The 18,576-nt window shown below is 40.9% G+C and overlaps 1 protein-coding gene across 2 annotated transcripts in view; it reads left to right on the forward strand.

Annotated features, from left to right (window-relative positions):
* Positions 1-18,576, forward strand: part of ptprn2 (protein tyrosine phosphatase receptor type N2) — a 956,995-nt gene that overhangs the window by 912,527 nt on the left and 25,892 nt on the right. For both annotated transcript variants that reach the window (XM_060825120.1, XM_060825121.1), the window contains exon 17: positions 15,410-15,487. In XM_060825120.1, the coding sequence (XP_060681103.1) occupies positions 15,410-15,487 (78 nt within the window). The remainder of the gene's footprint in view (positions 1-15,409; positions 15,488-18,576) is intronic.

The raw sequence follows: 18,576 nt of genomic DNA on the forward strand, positions 1-18,576 counted from the left end.
TGCTGTGTTTCTAGACAATTATAATTGCTGCTGTAATCACTACCAAGCAGTGAAAGAGCCAGAATCCCTAGGATACCATTTTTTTAATAGAAGAAAATCTCCATGCATCCCCCAGTTACTGCATACAAAATTGTTCTGCTCACCCCAGAAGCAATTTCTCCTACCTCAACCTCTGGATGTCCATTATACCACACCCCTCCTCGATTACAATTGAAGCTTTTGTTTTAGTCACATGCAGGTCCGACAGCATGGTGGCTCAGTGGTTAGCACTGCTGCCTCACAGCGCCAGGACCTGGGTTCGATTCCAGCCTCGGGCGACTGTCTGTGTGGTGTCTGCACGTTTTTCCCATTCTGTGCAGGTTTTCTCCGGGTGCTCTGGTTTCCTCCCACAGTCACAAAGATGTGCAAGTTAGGTGAATTGGTCATGCTAAATTGCCTGTAGAATTAGGTGCATTAGTTAGGGGGGATGGGTCTGGGTGGGTTACTGTTCAGAGGGTCAGTGTGGACTAGTTGGGCCGAAGAGCCTGTTTCCACACTGTAGGGAATCTAATCTAAAACCTCTCCACCACACTAATTTTCCAATGTCCAGTCTAAATATACTGGAACTCACATGCCCGTTCCCCATTGTCTCACAGTTCTGCCATTCTGGACCCTCACTGCTTCCCCTTCTGAACTAGAGTTGGAATTAGGTGTTACTGACGTGTGTACTCAAGTACAAGGATACAATTATCAGTTTTCAATGTAGCCATTCACGGCGCCATCTTAAGTACAAGGTACCTAGGTACAAAATCTGAGGTAAAAAAACAGAAAAATAAAGAAATAAGTTGAAGTTCAACATTGCAGTTCTTGTCAGTATAAAGTAGTAAATAAGAAATAAAGTTAAAAGTTTAGAATTACAGTCCTTTGCTAGCCATGGGCCTGCAGTTGCTTCATATTGGGCTTTCCCCACAGGGGCTCAATCTCTCTCCCATGCTGGTGTTGACCTCCTAATCCCTGCACCCTCGTGTGGTTTGAAACTAAAGTCCTCATTCCTTTGCAAATACTTTCTTGACCTTATTCTTTAATTTCCAAATCTCCTTCAGCCTCATGTCACAGATCACTCTCCCTTCTCCCCTCTCATTAATGCAGTTTTAGCATTACAGTTGGGATCATCTATCTCATGCACCCTCCCTTCCCCCTACTTTAGTACCTCCACCTTCAAAGCTTCTCAACGCCTATCTCTTGGACTACATCTTCACTTAACTTTATCAAATTCTTCTCACTATTATTTGAGATCCATGGAGCACTTTGGGGCATTCACATATCAACAGAAGTTCTTGTCAACTTCATTCTGTTTTCTCCTCTTTTCTCCTTAAACGCATTCTAAGGAAGTCAGCAGTCAGAGATATCACCTCAAGTGCCAGTGCTTTGTGCATAAATCTGGGCATCAGGTGGGGCAGCATGTCCACTTGCAGGGTGTGTCATTGCCAAACCTCGATCAGCCCTCACTAAGAGTATATATGCAGGTGACTGGGTAGCAGTCATGAAATCAGCAATGGGAATGTTTTCTGATAATTGTACAGCGTCCAAAACCATTCGCAACTTTTCAGTACAGAATTTGTCTGTGCCTGCTTGCAGCAAACCCCAGGCCGGTGTTGAAAGGTAAATCAGAGATAAATACAAGCGCTGGGCAAAGTATCCAGATGGCTAAAAAGCATCTCCCAAACCAGGTCCTGTTTCCTCACCAGTCAAGTAGTCAGTGTTCCTGTGGATAACAAAGAAACACTAAAATACATTTCTGCAGCTCTCCTCATAGCACTGGCATTAAAGACGTTGAGGAATTCTTTAGAATCCCTACTGTGTGGATGCAGGCCCTTCTCCCTAGCAAGTCCACACTAACCCTCTGAAGAATATCCCACCCATTCCTCTGTTACTCTACATTTACCCCTGAATTATCATCTAATCTACTCATCATCAAACACTATAGGCAATTTAGTAAGGCCAATTCACTTAACCTGCACATCTTTGGGTTATGGGAGGAAATCTGAGCACCTGGAGGAAACCCACACAGACACAGGAAGAATGTGCAAACTCCACACAGACTGTCGCCCAAGGCTGGAGTTGAACCCAGGTCCTTGGCACTGTGAGGTAGCAGTGCTAACCACTGAGCCACCATGCTGCCCCTAAATTTCTTTCCTGTCTTTCAAACAGGCAACATCCTGTCCACGAAACTGAACTACCTTTCAAGTCCAAATACTGAGGCACAGCAGCAGGAGATAAAGAAAGAAAAGAAAGCAAGTTTCACATTCTGGATCCCATTATATCATGTGACGCTCGGCCCCATGTACCCAAAGATCGGTCAGTTGAGAATTGGCCAGTTCGGTCACATGAAGACCTACAATAGAAACCCATTACATCATCCTCAAATTGAGGGACAACAAATGATGTGTCCTGTGTTGTAGCTCACCAAGCTGACACTTGATTTGTTTGGGTATACACATGGCACTGCTTCTGGCATGTTCTCCTTTTACACTTCATTGAGGTGGAATTAGGAGTTGAAGATGGGCAGGAAATGCTGGCCTTGCCCATAACCCTGGATGATATTTCTCTCCTCTGATTCTGGAGGACTGAGGCCAATTGTATCATTCCTGATGAAGGGCTTATGCCTGAAACGTCAACTCAGACTGCTGCTCGGATGCTGCCTCATCTGCTGTGATTTTCCAGTGCCACCCTTTTCGATTCCAACCGTTAACAGAACCAAGAAGTAAACTGGGGTGAGTGAGGGAGTCAGGTTTGTCAGAGTGAACTGATGGGAAACATAAACTTTTCTGTACACTCCACATTCCATTTCTCAACCCACTATAATTTAGTGCATGTCATATAATTGTGTGGAGTGCATTAGGAGATAATTAATATGTAAATTGCAGGGCCAACCAGTGCACAGTGTAGTTGGAACCCTCTGAATCTAGCTTTGACTCCTCTGAGCTGTGAGTACAATCAGCTGCTTTAATAGTGTGTCACGGTCAAATACTTATGCCAACAGTGCTGAGAAATGCCGTGCAGGATTAAGCGTACACTATCATTTTCATCTGGCAATTATCCATTCTCAAAAAGCACTGTCGGTGCTGCCACTGAATTTTAAAAGTGTGCACCTTGGGTTAAACAGAGGCTTCTGTCAAGTTGAGTTGGTTGAGTGTTTTCAGTGGACATTTGTGATCACAGCGCAGTCGTGCGGCAAAGCCAGGGAATTAAAATGCTTCATACTATATTTAGACGAGATGCCAAGCCTGCTACAGAGGAAATGCAAATGGAAGCTATGAAATGTCAATGAAAATCCAGTAATTCCTTCAGCATAGGAGAACAATGGAGTAGCCTTCCATCAGATACCAATGAAGGCAAAGAGATGGAGGCAAGGAAGAGTCGTGCTGTGTGAGCTAGGATAGGATGGAGCTGGGAATCAAACAAGAGAATTCTTACTTGTGCATTTTTGTGCAAAAACTAGACGCCTTAAAGAATCACTTACCCATCTCATTCAGGCACTGACTGTCCTATGTGTTTCCAGCATCTTCTAATTGATATTTAAGAAAGGATGTATTGCCATTGGAGATAGGCCACAAGAAATTCAAGGGCCAATTCCTGGGAGGAAGGGGTCAACTTAGTAAGAACAGCTAAACAGGTTAGGCCCTTATTCAGTAAAGTTTAGAAGAATGAGGTTTTGTCTTATTGAATCGTACAAAATTCTAAGGAGCTAGACAGGATGGATGTCAGGAAGCTGCTTTCATGAGTAGTGGGTTTTTGAACTAGGGGATATTGTTACGGACTAAGACGGCTCTCATTTCAAGTTGAGATGAGAATGAATTTCTTCTCCCAGAGGTTAATGAATGCTAGACTCCAGAAAGTTGTGCAGGCTAGATCACTGAAAATATGTGAAGAAGAGGTGGGTCAATTTTTGAAATATCAGGGAGTCGAGGGTTTTGCTGAGCTGGCATGGAGCAGAGGTTAAGACCCTGGGGCAGACTGGCCACGATCCGTAGCTGGTAAGTCCATATCTGAAAGAAAGAAATGAGTTAACATTTCAGGATAAGTTTTAAAAATATCAGGTTTGTAATCTGATTTAAATGATTTTAGTTTTGAAAACAATAGAACTGGGGTTTCAGTGGCCTTCTGATTCATGTATCTCGGATTGTGTTAAAATATGCCTTTGATTTTTTTTTAAAAATCAAGTTGCATTGATACAGTATAAAGAGTAAAGCCTACTCCATCCCTGTCTTTGTCAAACAATACGTAAGAAAGTCAACAATAGCATTTATTCAGCTCGATGCAAGTTGAGGAAGAAAGACTTGCAATGACAACGTCAGGAGAACCACAGCATAGAACAAAATTGTGATCATTACATAGAGTCACAGAGTCGTACAACACGGAAACGCACCCTTTAATCCAACTGATCCACACCGGCCGTGTTCCCAAACATACCTAGTCCCACCTGCTTACCTTTGGACCATATCACTTTCTTATTCATGAACTTATCTGTGCAGAGAAGTTGCCCCTCATGTCCTCATTAAATCTTTCTCTTCTCACTCCTAAAAATATGTCTCCTAATTTTGAACTCACCACCCTCGGGAAAAGGCCTTTGTCATTCACCTTATCTATGTCCCTCATGATTTTATAAACCTCGATAAGGTCACTGCTCAACCTCCTGCACTGCAGTCAAAAAAGTCCCAGCCTTTCCAGTCTATTTTTACATTCTCAAACCCTCCATTCCAGCACCATCCTGGTAAATCTTTTCTGAACTCTCTGCAGTTTAACAATATATCCGGTCATTATTAAAGTGTAGTGAAATCAGCCATTGGTGAATACAAGGTAATCTCTGCTGCTGAATAGAGAGGTGGTTTCAATAAATAGGAAGCTGTTGTCCTCGCAGAGAGAGTGGCAGCAAAAAATTGCCGAGTGCATTAAAGGCTTAGATGTTTTAAACTCCTGAGTATGGGTTCCAAGGTGTGATTAACTTGCTACCATTTGTGTTTAAATAGGAAATGTTCAATAATGATACTTAGGCAGATGATTAAAGCAATAAGTGAACATTTTAAAACGATTAAATAATAAACATGAAGACCACATAATTTTTTTTATTCACTCATGAGGTGAAGATTGCACACATCTGATTTTGCTCTCTTATATGTTTCCTGGTAATTTTTTTTAAAATCAAGAATGGGTTTATTTTGCTATTTGGAGAATTTCATTGTTGGAATATATACATTTGCATTCCAATGTTTCATAATTAATAATGTAATATGTTAGATTACTCAGGGGAGAGGTATTATGGAGCTTTGCGGCTGGCTCATTAACAACCAGCTGGTTTGACGAAATGAATTTTTTTATTTAGAACTCACCCTTCTGATTTATTTATTTCTTATAAAATTTTATAAAATGAATTTATTGCATTGTGTTCATTTCCAGATAAACTTTGTCAATTACATCAGCCTAAGCTAAAAACAAGTGCCTTAAACAATCATGACCGAAGGAAAGTGCAGAGTTTGCACCATATCTTCCACTTTTTTTCTGTATGAAAATTAAATATCCACATATTAGCCACAGTCCATTTGAGAGCATACAGTCATTGAGATTTCCCAATATTTAATGTGAATTATGCCATAAAAACGCATTCAGATAAACAGAATGCACAAAGCAGCTCTCCAAACGCACTTTTTTAAAAAATTGATCAAAAGATTATAACAATAAACCAGGCTGATTGCTTTGCTTCTTGATGCACCTCAAATTCGTGATTTGATTTCACATTCATGTTAAACCACTATAGCTGCAGGGAATTCACATACAAATCACAAGGAGCTGAATTATGTAAACAGGATAGAAGGTTGAGGTAACTCAGGTGTATTGCATTTGTGCCCTATTTTACACCAAATTTCCGTTTCACGTATTTTGATTACAAGTGTTCCTGCCACAGATACATGGGAAAATTCCATCTCTCTACATGGCTAGCAATCACTGCATTCCGAAAAGGGAGGAATGTAAAGCGAGGTTACATATTTTCAACACCCGAGTGACATCAAAGAGTTAAATGGTGATTCTCATCTCCCATAATATTTATATGTAAGATTTTTAGCTTGTCACCCCTCTCCCAAGCCTCACTTTAGCGGAGGCTGATGGGTGACCTTACAGAGGTTTATGAAATCATGAGGGGCATGGATAGGATAAATAGACAAAGTTTTTTCCCTGGGGTAGGGGAGTCCAGAACTAGAAAGCTGAGGTTTAGGGTGAGAGGGAAAGATATATAAGGGACCTAATGGGCAACCTTTTCACATAGAGAGTGGTGTGTGTGTGGAATGAGCTGCTAGAGGAACTGGTGGAGGCTGGTACAATTGCAACATTTAAAAGACATCTGGATGGGTGTATGGATAGGAAGGGTTTAGAGGGATATGGGACTACATTAGGTTGGGACATCTGGTTGGCATGGACGGGTTGGTCCAAAGGGTATGTTTCTGTGCTGTACATCTCTATGACTCTGTGACAGCCTTTAGAATCAAGGCTGTATTCGATTAAATGTGGCGTCAAGGACCCCTAGCAAAACTGGAATCGGTGGGAGTCGGGGGATCAATCTCCACTGGTTGGAGTCAAACTTGCCACATAGGAAGAAAACTAGGCAAAAATGAGGACTGCAGATGCCGAAGATTACAGTCGAGAGTGTGGTGCTGGAAAAGCACAGCAGGTCTGGCAGCATCCGAGGAGCAAGAGAAACCACATTTTGGGCAAAAGCACTTCATCAGGAATCTGCACCACACTCTTGACATAGGAAGATAGTTGTGATTGTTGGAGATTGGTCATCTCAGCTCCAGGACATCTCTGCAGGAGTTCCTCAGGGTAATGTCCTAGACCCAAACATCTTCAGTTGCTTCACAATGATCTTTCCTCCATCATGTGGTCAGAAGTGGGGATGTTCACCAATGATTGCACAATGTTCAGCACTATTCACAACTCCTCAGATACTGAAGCATGTTGAAATGCAGCTCGATCTTGACAATTTCTAGGTTTGGGCTGACAAGTGGCAAGAAACACTGATGCCACACAAATGAAGGCAGCTCACCACCACCTTCTCAAGGGCAACTAGGGATGGGCAATAAATGCTGGCCTTTATTTTGGATTAGTGGTGCTGGGAGAGCATTCGAAGAGCTGCTGCTCGGATGCTGCCTGAACTGCTGCGATCTTCCAGCACCACTAATCCAGAATCTGGTTTCCAGCATCTGCAGGCATTGTTTTTACCTAATAAATGCTGGCCAGCCAGCGACACTCACATCCCATGAGTTAATAAATTTAAGAATCGTTTAAGATTAATTTTAGGCAATTATAGCATATGATCTATTTTCTCTTCAAGTTCTTCTTTGCATTCTTCTGGTACAATTTTGCTTCAGGAAAGTAAGTTAATACAACAGCCCCAAACTGGTGTCAGGCAACTGCTTTGCTCCTCCTGCATTCATCTCTAAAGCAGGGAATGCTGTATATTCTGCCTCAGACATATGCCATCTACTCTGCTTGTTGACTACATGAAGGTGATCATCAGATAGAGCAACCATTCACATCAGCTTGACTCGCCTGTAATTGTATTTTGACCTTGCCTACATTTGATTGGCATTGACTTTAAGGGATCTGTTCTTCCATTCTGTCACTTTAAGCAAGTTAATTTTGCAAAATGAAAAGATATCTAGCAGTTATCATTTTATTTTAACTGCTGGTAATTCAAACGCTGTTTTGCACAATGTTTATCTTACTTCCCATTAATCCGGGTGTTTTTCGTAGTCCAACAAAATTACAAGGTATGGCAGTAATCCTTTTCTTTACTGAGATCTCAGGGATTTAATCCTCACAATTATTTTCAGTTGTGCAGTTACTATGGTGAATAGAAAGCTGTAATGCTGAGCGAGTTGGTTTATCCAGTGGCATTTTGAAAGATGTCAGGCTACACCTACATCATGGAAACCGCTGATTTATATTAAATTCATAAAAAGGAAAGCAGAGAGGAGGACAAAATACATTCCCCAAGCCTGGAGAATCTAATACAAGGTCTCACTTTAATTACACTATGAAAAATTACAGCTGTTTACAAAAGGCTGTCATTAGGAATGTGTTACGTGTTGCTAGGATATTAGGAGAACATGCTATCTCCCTTTATGTTCCTTCCTTTTTCTGCATGCTGTAATTGCTGGCTGCGTACCATTCAAGTGACAATCAGATTGTGTGAGGAGCTTGTGACTTCTCTTTGTGCATTTTGCAGAGATTTACACTGGAAATCCGTTGTGTGACAGTCAGAACTTTAAGCCAAGTCAAAATTATCAGCTTGACGCATATTATGTCAGCTGGTTCAGACTTTGATAATGAAATGGACAACTGATTGTGGATAGAATGGAGTTTATTATAAACTAACACTTATCCTAATGTTTCTTACATCTGTGAAGCAGGCACAAAAAATGATTATTCATTTTGGTAAAGAACTGAAACACATTTTCTTTGCTAGTGTTCGCTGCTTGTAGTTAATAGGCAATCTAAAAGTGAAAAGTATTCTAATTCCAAATGATTTCATCAACTTGTAGAACTATTAAAATGTGAATTTACTTTGAGGACCAGTTTTTGAGACTAGTCAGAATTCTTAAAAGTAGCGATCTGTTTGTTCCCATTTCTAATGCGTCCTTTAACAAAATTATTTGGAGGTTAATGTTCTGACTGCTGATATTTTTATGCCAGAGCTTGGAAGTCTGGATGCCACATTAACCATGTTCTGATAGCATCTTTCCAAAAAGGTTTAATGGTTCAGATCATGGATGCCATATTGCAAGCTTGTGGTCAGTGCATTGGCTGCAGTGAATACTGATAATAGCCATAGGGCTAACAGGAAAATTTAATTCCAGGATTAATTGCAATAATTTATCTTCCCTGAGGAAAGTTTATAAGATGCCAGTCCTAGGTTCAACATCTTGCTGCCATTCAGCTGTGACAAATGTATTAGTTTTTGACAACAATTTGCATTTATATAGCAACTTTCACATCATGAAATATCCCAGAGCTCTTCAGAGCAGCATTATAAAACAAAGTGTAATGTTGACCCACATTTAGTTTATATTCACAGATGAAATATTAGGTCAAAATGCACAGAGACATGTTTTAAGGAGTGTCTGAGGTTAGGAGAGTAAGATATCAGGGTAGTGTCCTAGGCCCAACCATCTTCAGCTGCCTCATCCATGACCTTCCCTCCATCATAATTGATGAATTGGCCATGTGAAATTGGCCATAGCTTTCGGGGATGTGTAGTTTTGGTGCATTCATCAGGGGAAATGTAAAGTAATAGGGTAGGAGAATGTGCCTGGATGGGTTACTGTTTGGAGGTTCAGTGTGGACTTGTTATGCTGAATGGCCTGTTTCCACACTGTAGGCATTCTATGATTCTATGATGTAGGTGGAAATGTTTTGGGATGGAGGTGGAGAGTTCAGGAGCCTGGCAACTGAAGATACAGCTGCTAATGGCAGAATGATTAAAATTGGGCCAGAGTTAGAGGATTGCAAATATCTTCAGAGGGGTGTGAGGCTCAAACAAATTGCAAAGATGGGGAGGAGTGCCTTTATAGAGGGATTTGAAAGCAAATATGACCGTTTTAAAATTGGTTTGCTGCTTAACCAGGCGTCAGTGCAAGTCAGAGAGTAAAGGAAAGATGGGTAAATGGGATTTAGTATGGATCACAATATGGAGAGCAAATCTTTGAATATCCTTAAGTTCACAGAGTGTAAAATGTGAAGAGGAATGAATTCGAATACTCAATTCTAAAGCTGGAAAGGCATCAATGATAGTTAATTATAGAATAAGTTCATTATAGAATCCCTATAGCTTGGAAGCAGGCCATTTGGCCCATTGTTTCCACACCAACCCTCCAAAGTGCATCTAACGCAGACCCATCCCATCTCTTCCCTGTATTTCCCTATATATGGCTAATCCATCTAGTCTGCACACTTCTGACACTATGGGCAGCTTTGGATTGTGGGAGGAAACCCTTGCTGATACAGAGGAATGTGCAAACTCTGCACAGTTGCCTGAGGCTGGAATTGAACCTAGGTTCCCTGGTGCTTTGAGGCAGTAGCGTTAGCCACTGAGCCACTATGCAACTCTCATGATCCAAGCATTTGGAACTGGATGATATTACAGATGTGGAAATTCTTAGTAATAGTCCTTGAGTGAGATTGACAAAATATTTTGGGGTTAAATATGGCACAAACAGGATGTATATTTGGTTCAACTGTAGATAGCTGCCAGAGAGTCAGATGGAGTTGGTAGTTAAGGAACAGAGTTTGTCACAAAGGCTTAGCTCTGCACAGTATTACAGTGGTGGAAATTTCTACTCCTTTTGAGATTAGACTGGTGCAGAGCTGGTTTTGAGGTACAGTTGGGATGTTCTTAGCATTATATGGAAAATGACACATTCAGACAAAGTCATGGCATTGGCCAGGAGGCTACTCAGAGCCCTTCAACTCCTTCACAGAATCTTGGCCAGTTCAGAGTCCCCAGGTTGTGAATGGGTCCTGTTCAGGAGTCTGTTCACAAGTCAACTTGAACGCAAGTCGGAACACAAGACAATATTAATACCCATTTGGGAATACAGGAAATATTTGTGTATCAGATCATTAAAATTACATCCCTGTATGAGATCACGTTCATAAGTACGAGTGTTAGTAAGTCAGACCTTCATAAATCAGGGACCTCACCCCAAATACATTGTGTCACAGAAAAATAATGATGTGGAGGAGCTGGTGTTGGATTGGGGTGGACAAAGTTAACAATCACACATCACCAGGTTACAGTCCAACAGGTTTATTTGGAAGGTAAAAACAATGACTGCAGATGCTGGAAACCAGATTCTGGATTAGTGGTGCTGGAAGAGCACAGCAGTTCAGGCAGCATCCAAATGTGCAGCGAAATCAACGTTTCGGGCAAAAGCCCTTAATCAGGAATAAAGGCAGTGAGCCTGAGATTTGTTTGGAAGCACTAGCTTTCAGAGCACTGCTCCTTCATCAGGTAGCTGTGGGGCAGGACAATAAGGCACAGAATTTATAATAAACGTTTACAATGTCACGCAACTGAAACAATATATTGAACAAACCTAGATTGCTTTTAAGTCTTTCATCGTTTAGAATGAGATGCAGGTTTCGGTTCATTAATATGTAAATCCCAGAATTTCTTTTAATTCACAGTCTCAAGATAACTTAAGGTTTTATTTAAAAAGGTGACACCTCAGCTCAGGCAATGTATAAAAGGTGTGTGGTTAGAGTGTGTCTCTATCCCAATCTTGAGTCAGACTGGTTCTATTTCCAAAGTGGAATTTATAAAATATTACATGGATTGACTGCCTGCATTGACTGCCTACTGTTTGTGCATTTTTGAGCAAAATAAAATGTATCTGCAAATATAATTCTGCAAATACAAATTCACCCCATAGATGTATATGTGTGAGCATGTGCATGAGAGTGAGAGAGAGAGAGTGAGTGTGTGCATGTGAGTGTTTGTGTGAGTGTGAGTGTGCATGAGAGAGTGTGTGTTGGCATGTGTGCATACTTGGTAAAGTGTGTGTGTTAATGTGATGGAGTATAAGCCAATGAGAGGGTGTGTGCGTTGGTGTGAGTGTGTGTGGGTGGGGGGGGGGGGGGGGGTGTACATGTGTGTATAAACGAGAGTGTGTTAATGAGAGAGGATTTGCGTGAGTGGGAGGATATGTAAGAGTGTGTGTGGTACCCTCATATGGGTACCAAACTTGGCTATCAGCCTCTGCTCAGCCACTTTGCATTGTTGCCTATCCTGAAGTCTGCCTTGGAGATGGTCACCCAAAGTACAGAGGCCGAATATCTCGGACCACTGAAGTGTTCCTCGACTGGGAGGGAACACCCTTGTCTGGTGATTGTTGTCCATTCATCCATTGTCGTAATGTCTGCATGGTCTTGCCAATGTACCATGCCTCAGAGCATCCTTGCCTGCAGCATATGAGATAGATGCTGTTGGCTGAGTCACATTAGTACCTGCCGTGTGCATGATGGGTGGTATTCCCATGTGTAATGGCAGTATCCATGTCGACACTCTGACATGTCTTGCCATGACACGATTGAATGGTGTTGTGGGCAATGTTGCCGTGAAGTTTGCTGTGAATAATGGTCTGTTTAAGGTTTGGCGATTGTTTAAAGGCAAGAAGTGGAGGCGTTGGAAAGGATTTGGTGAGGTGCTCATCCTCATTAATAATGTATTGCATGCTACAAAGAACATGGCGTAGTTCTTCCCCTCCCAGGAAATACAGGACAACGAAATGTACCCTATTGGTTGCATCCCATGTCTGCCTACTGAGGAGGTCATTACGGTTTCTCGCTGTGGCACATTGGAACCGGTGATTGATGAGTTGAACATCGTACCCGGTTCTTATGAAGGCATTCTTGAGCACATTCAGGGGTCCGTCACATTCCTCCTCATCTGAACAGATCCTGTGTGTGTGTATGGCTTGTCCACATGGGATGACTGTTTTAATATGTTTAGGGTGGAAGCTAGAGAAGTGTAGCATCATGAGGTCATCCGTGGGTTTGCGGTAGAGTGAGGTGCTGAGGTGCCCATCCTTGATGGAGATGCATGTGTCCAAGAATGATACAAATACTGAAGAGTAGCCCATGGTAAATCTGATGGTGGAATGAAACTTGTTGATATGATTGGGTAGCTGTTTCAGTGACTGCTCACCAAGCGTCCAGAAGAAGAAAATGTTGCGAATATATCTGGTGTATAGTTAGGCTGAAGGTCCTGTGCAGCAAAGAAACCTTGTACGAACTTGTGCATGAAAATGTTGGCGTATTGAGGGTAAATTTGGTCCCCATGGCTGTCCCATGTGTGTGGATGAAGAACTGGTTGTCAAAAGGACAAATAAGTTACATCTGCCAAGTATAAGAGATCCTGATGGCATCCATTCCATAACCAAAGGCTCCTCCCAGATGCAGGCAAAAGGATGTCAGAGAAACGGTCTCAGATACATTGATCTGTACATGGGACGAACTGTGGCAACAAACAAAGGCAATGAAAATCCTGTTTACCAGTACATGTTTGGTGTTATTATTGTTGTAGACATTATTCTCTTAATGTCTACAAAAAGAAAAAACAGTGAACCAGTGCAGTTCACGTTACTCTATTATTTTGTTTCTGGTCCTAATATGGATTTTCAATATGATGAATTGGTCATTTACTTAGTTTATTGTTCAGCCACTGGCGAGGATGGAATTGACCCCTTTTGTGATAAACAGGTAAGCTGGAACAGCATGGAAATTCCTTCTGGTGTGCACCCTGCACTCTGCAATGTCAGATTCACTGACAAAATCAATGTAAAATTTTATAGCAATTGTTCTGCCATCAGGAGCACTGCAGAAAAACGCAATGTGCCAATTGAAAGCTGAAAGCTCACATTTTCTCCAATTTACTAACTTGAATGAAAAAATTGCACTGTTAACTGCTTTAATCGCATATAATGCATGCATTGTTATCAACAAAATTAATAACCTAGGTCTTTAAGTGGAACTTCTGTTGCACAGATTTCTGCATAGCGAAACAGAGGGTGCCGGATCTTTCACTGCTGCTGTTCCTGCAGTTGAACAGTATCCATTAAATTGCTATTTAAGGCGCTGTGTCACAGGTTGATCATCGAGGAAGAACTGACATTTCATCATTCACATTCAAAGGTTAAGGTTATGCCCCTTTACACAAGAAAAGGATTCCACTTTGCATGTTTTTGTTTCTATACATTTGCAGCTTCCATTGATATCTCAATAATTGAAAAAATATAGAACTGGAGATTTAGAATATTGGCACTTGGGAAAATAAAACGACAAACTGTGGATGCAGGAAATCTGAATCAGAAGTTGCTGGAGAAACTCAGTAGGCCTCGAAACATCTGTAATGAGAAAAAAACAGAGTGAACATTTTGAGTCCAGTGAACCCTCATCTAATAAATAGTCACTGGACTCAAAACGTGAGCTCAAGTTTTCCTCCCTGCAGATGCTGCCAAACCTGCTGAGTTTCTCTAGCACTTTCTGTTTTTGTACTAGTATTTGGGAGTTGGGTGAATATAACATGAAGGGAGGAGGGCTATAGCTTGCATCAGTGCATTATCATAGAATGATCGAGTCCCTACAGTGTGGAAACTTGGCCCAAGTCCACACCGACCTTCTGAAGAGTAATCCAACCAGACCCATTCCCCGACCCTACTACTCTACATTTACCCCTGACTAATGCACCTAACCTACACATGGATCTTGAAAACATATGTCTTATATGGATATATAATTTACATTTTTCTGATGTAGTTGTATGAATTGCACAGTTTAAAAGCATGACGAAAACTACTGAAATAAATAATGAGAAACATCTCTCCCATCAATGATGGATGAACCTGACCTCCCCACGAGGCAGAGTCTCATATCAATGTATCCAGATTGTAACCCTGAAAAACTATCTTATATAATGTGACTCGAGTTGTGTCATGGTCCAATGATTAATAAATAATCCTATCAATAATCCGGAAAGGAATCCCGAGTCAGCACTCTAATACTGCTGCATATTCTTTTGAATCGTGCATCCCTTAGGAATACATCAGAGCTGCTTTTCCCATGTCCCCTGATTCTTAAATATGCATCCAATTAATTTCTGATCTGCATCTCTCTTTCATTACTGATTATGGGAATCTTATCTCACAGGATTTATTTTGCTTACAATGAGTAAGACAAGCTTGAAAATTTGAACACACTTAGAAGTGAGTAAATGCTGTTCGAAGTAGCAAACTGGTTCTCCTTGGGTTGCACTATTGTCTATTGGTTGGAGAGATTTTGTCTTAAGACCCTCTGCTGAGACCTGAGCCTAAAACTTCAGTGTGGTGCTGATGGAGCACTGAGCTGGCATCCTTCAGAGGAGACATTAAGCCAGGATACTGTTTTATCTCTCAAGTACAAATGATCTCATTTGTATTTTGATGAAAGAGCAAGCAAGTTTTACCTAGTCAATAGTTATTCCTCAACTAAAATAAAACACATACTCCAATTATTATCTCATTGCTGTGCACAACCTGGTTATATTACAACACTGAATACACTCGGGAAGTACTTAATAGATTGCATAGCACTTTAGGACAAGTGGGAGTCCTGAAAGCAGGATGTAAATGGAATTCATTAATTTTCTTTCATTGCATGTATTTATAATTCCTTACTCCTAAATTCTTAATTTTTAACTTTGTTCTTTGCTGTTGAACTTAGCCTCCACAATAGATCAATTTGCCAGTGAACATGACTGTGGATTGCAGAACTGAGTGTGAGGAACTGTGATAAACCTTCCAGAATAACCCCACACCTGTCATTTCTCTCTCCTCAGATGGATCATGATCCTAGGAACCCTGCATACATTGCGGCTCAAGGCCCCCTCCCTGCCACTGTTGCAGATTTCTGGCAGGTAAGAATGCTACCCAAGCATTATTTGTATTCCAAGGTAAAATTCAAAAGGGCTGAAAGAATGGGAACTTGATAAAATGTTGCAGGTTCAGGGACTAGTTTTATCTGATATTTCACATTGGTTATAATTTCATTCATGGTCATTGATTATGTTTTAATCTGCCATTTGACTTGAAGCTAAATCGTGAATCAGCTGTGAAATATTTGATAAACATTTCGTTTTCTCCATGTGACAGACATAGCTTCAAAAGTAACGCCTCTGCCATTAAATTGAACAAAACAAAACTTAACCAATTTAAACTGTGCTTTGGTGGATGTCTGTAGTGTTTGAATGCAGAAAGAAATAGACACATGGTACTTCAGTTCTAACATAGAGCAGCACACAAATGTAAAATGCAATTTGTGTTCTTGGGTAGAAAATTATCAATGGCTCTAATTGATAAAAATGTGAAAAAGAACTCACATTTTTAGACTGTTCTGCGATGTAAGGGAAGATTCCTTCTGGGAATATAAGTAAAGCTTAAAGCATTTAATAATTTGCTGACTTCTCCTGCATTGAGCATTGTTGCTGATGTTTCTCGAGACATGGAATAGCTTATTTGCTTTTACTCCTGAAAACATTCAAAATAATGATTATTGAGACTTGGGGATGAATTTTTGCTCCTCAGTCATGTGTATGGAGTTGGGAATATTTGCAGCTCCCTAAATCAGCAGGGGAGAAAACTTTCAAAAATGTTGGATTTCCGTTTCGGTGGAACTGAGAGGAAAGGAGTCTGCAGTTGGACAGATGTTAATTGGAGTCTGACCAGCCACACCGCTGGGAATGGTTATCATAAAATAATAAGGCCCTTTAGGCCTCACTGCTCACATCCTCTTCTTGTATACACGCTCTTCAAGCATGCTAATGCCCTCTATGCATCCCCCATTAATATCCTCCATGTGAACCTACATCATAGTCTCCAAGACAAGTTAGTGCTAACCCATGACCCCTACCTCTCATTGTAGCCTCTTTGCCCATGGAATGCCAACTCATACAAATCTAACCTCCCCACTCACCACCCTTTTTCCTTTACAGTCTCCATCATGTTAACCTCAGGAGTCAATCAGAGATTAAATAAAATAAAGTTCCAAAGATCCATTACAAACACCATTATGATGTTAAAGAAACATTCATTGATAAAAGTTCACAAATTCCTTCAAGTACTTAATCCTGTGTAAATTCACCATTTATATTCATAACCACATCAGCTAATGTTTCATAACCATGTGGAATGTCAATCAAATTGTACCTACAGGCCTCCCACTATAATGATAGGTTATATGAAAGCTGAATCATATAACACTAGCCTTGGACTTTTTCCAGTTAGCAATTATTGAAAGGGCCAGCACTGATTTTTTTTTAAGAGGGTGTCACTGTAGATTAATTGTTTCAAAATTAAATGATCTGATAACTTGACAGTTTGCCAGACCTTATCCATCTTTTCCTTGCATCCAAGTCTACTATTAACAAACCCAAAGAGTTATACCTGAACCTCTTTAAAATGGTACCTGAATCCTCCAGACAACTCCAGTAGGTTTAGTCTTTTTCATCAAAAGTGCAAATGGCTATAAGTCATGTTTCAGAAGCTGGTCTGGCCATGTATCATGTACCCATGATACATCACTTACAAATAATGTCCTCCCAAGTGAAGGAAGGTTAGTCTGCCCTTAGTGGCCAAAAGAAATGCCTCAAAGATAACATCCGGATCAACGTCAAGAGATTCCATTCAACATCAACAACAGGACATGGCTACAAACTGGAATCACTGGATAAATATCATCCAGCAGGATCTACACACCATGAAAATGGTCCCTGCCATGCCATTTAATTGAAGAGAATCTTGTGCAAGGAGAGGCACACACACCACACCCACCTCCAATCACCATTACCACCCATCAATGGGTGGATCCTATATTGGCCTCTTCAACCACCAGAACACCCACAGATAGACACCCTTATGGAGGACAACCGTATTTGACCTGACTGATCGCCGATTGACAGATGCTGGTCTGGCAAAATTCATTTCTGATCAAAAGCAGTTCCACTTTCAAATGTATATCTACCCCCATGGTCTGTGGATGTGTGTCCACCTACAGCTCCTCATCAACAAAACCCTCACAAACATGGTGAGTGCCAGGTTCCAGGGCAAGACTTCCAGAACTTGGACCATGGTGCCATTTGGTTAGGGCACAGAGTCCTTTCTTCTGCTCAGAAATTCAGGTCTTGATGAATGAATTGTTACTCATTTCACTTGGTAAGTAGCAATACCGTTAGTGCTGCCTTTACCACATTTAACATACTCAGTGGCTGCAGAACTCTGGAAGAGCAGTGCCTGTTGATAGAACTGGGAGCATCGGTTTATGCAACTCATTGAGTAAAGTTGGTGTGTTCTGATTTAGCACATCAGTGCACTGCACTGACCATGAACTCCATCACCCCTGCCATGAGTACTTTGTATGTAGATCTCAATAATTAGAATGGAATTTGCGCTTTGTGTAATTCACTCATTTGCCTAATGTAGCAAATTAACTGAATGAAAGAGGAAACTTCATTCAGACTTTAAATAAAATGCAGCTCCTCCAGGCAAATGCAAAACAGCCAATGGTAGCAGAAAATCCATTAGCTTCACCATCAATAACAAAACAAAAGCACCTTGTATTCCTGAGGATCATATGAACATACAAATTAGAAACAGGAGTAAATTATTTGGCCCCTCCCTTGTCAATCATGAATCCACCTAAATTAATCTTGAGAGGACTCAATGTTCCACCTTCCATTCACTGGGGACTCTTAACCTTCTGGGAGAAAAAGAATCTTCTTCATAAATGGGAACCTCTTTTTTTAAGTTGTGACCCTTTGTTCAAGTCTCCCACAATGGAAAATATTCTATACCCCCCTTGCCAAGTCCCCTCAGAATCATAAAGGTTTCAGTAAGATCCCCCCTCATTCTTCTCAATTCCAATGCATACAGCTCAGCCTTGTCATAGGATAACCTCATCATCTCAGGAATTAGTCAACAGAATCTTCTCTGATCCTTCTTTTGAAAATGT

Source organism: Hemiscyllium ocellatum, chromosome 5, assembly GCF_020745735.1.
Source record: "Hemiscyllium ocellatum isolate sHemOce1 chromosome 5, sHemOce1.pat.X.cur, whole genome shotgun sequence".
Classification (NCBI taxonomy): Eukaryota; Metazoa; Chordata; class Chondrichthyes; order Orectolobiformes; family Hemiscylliidae; genus Hemiscyllium; species Hemiscyllium ocellatum.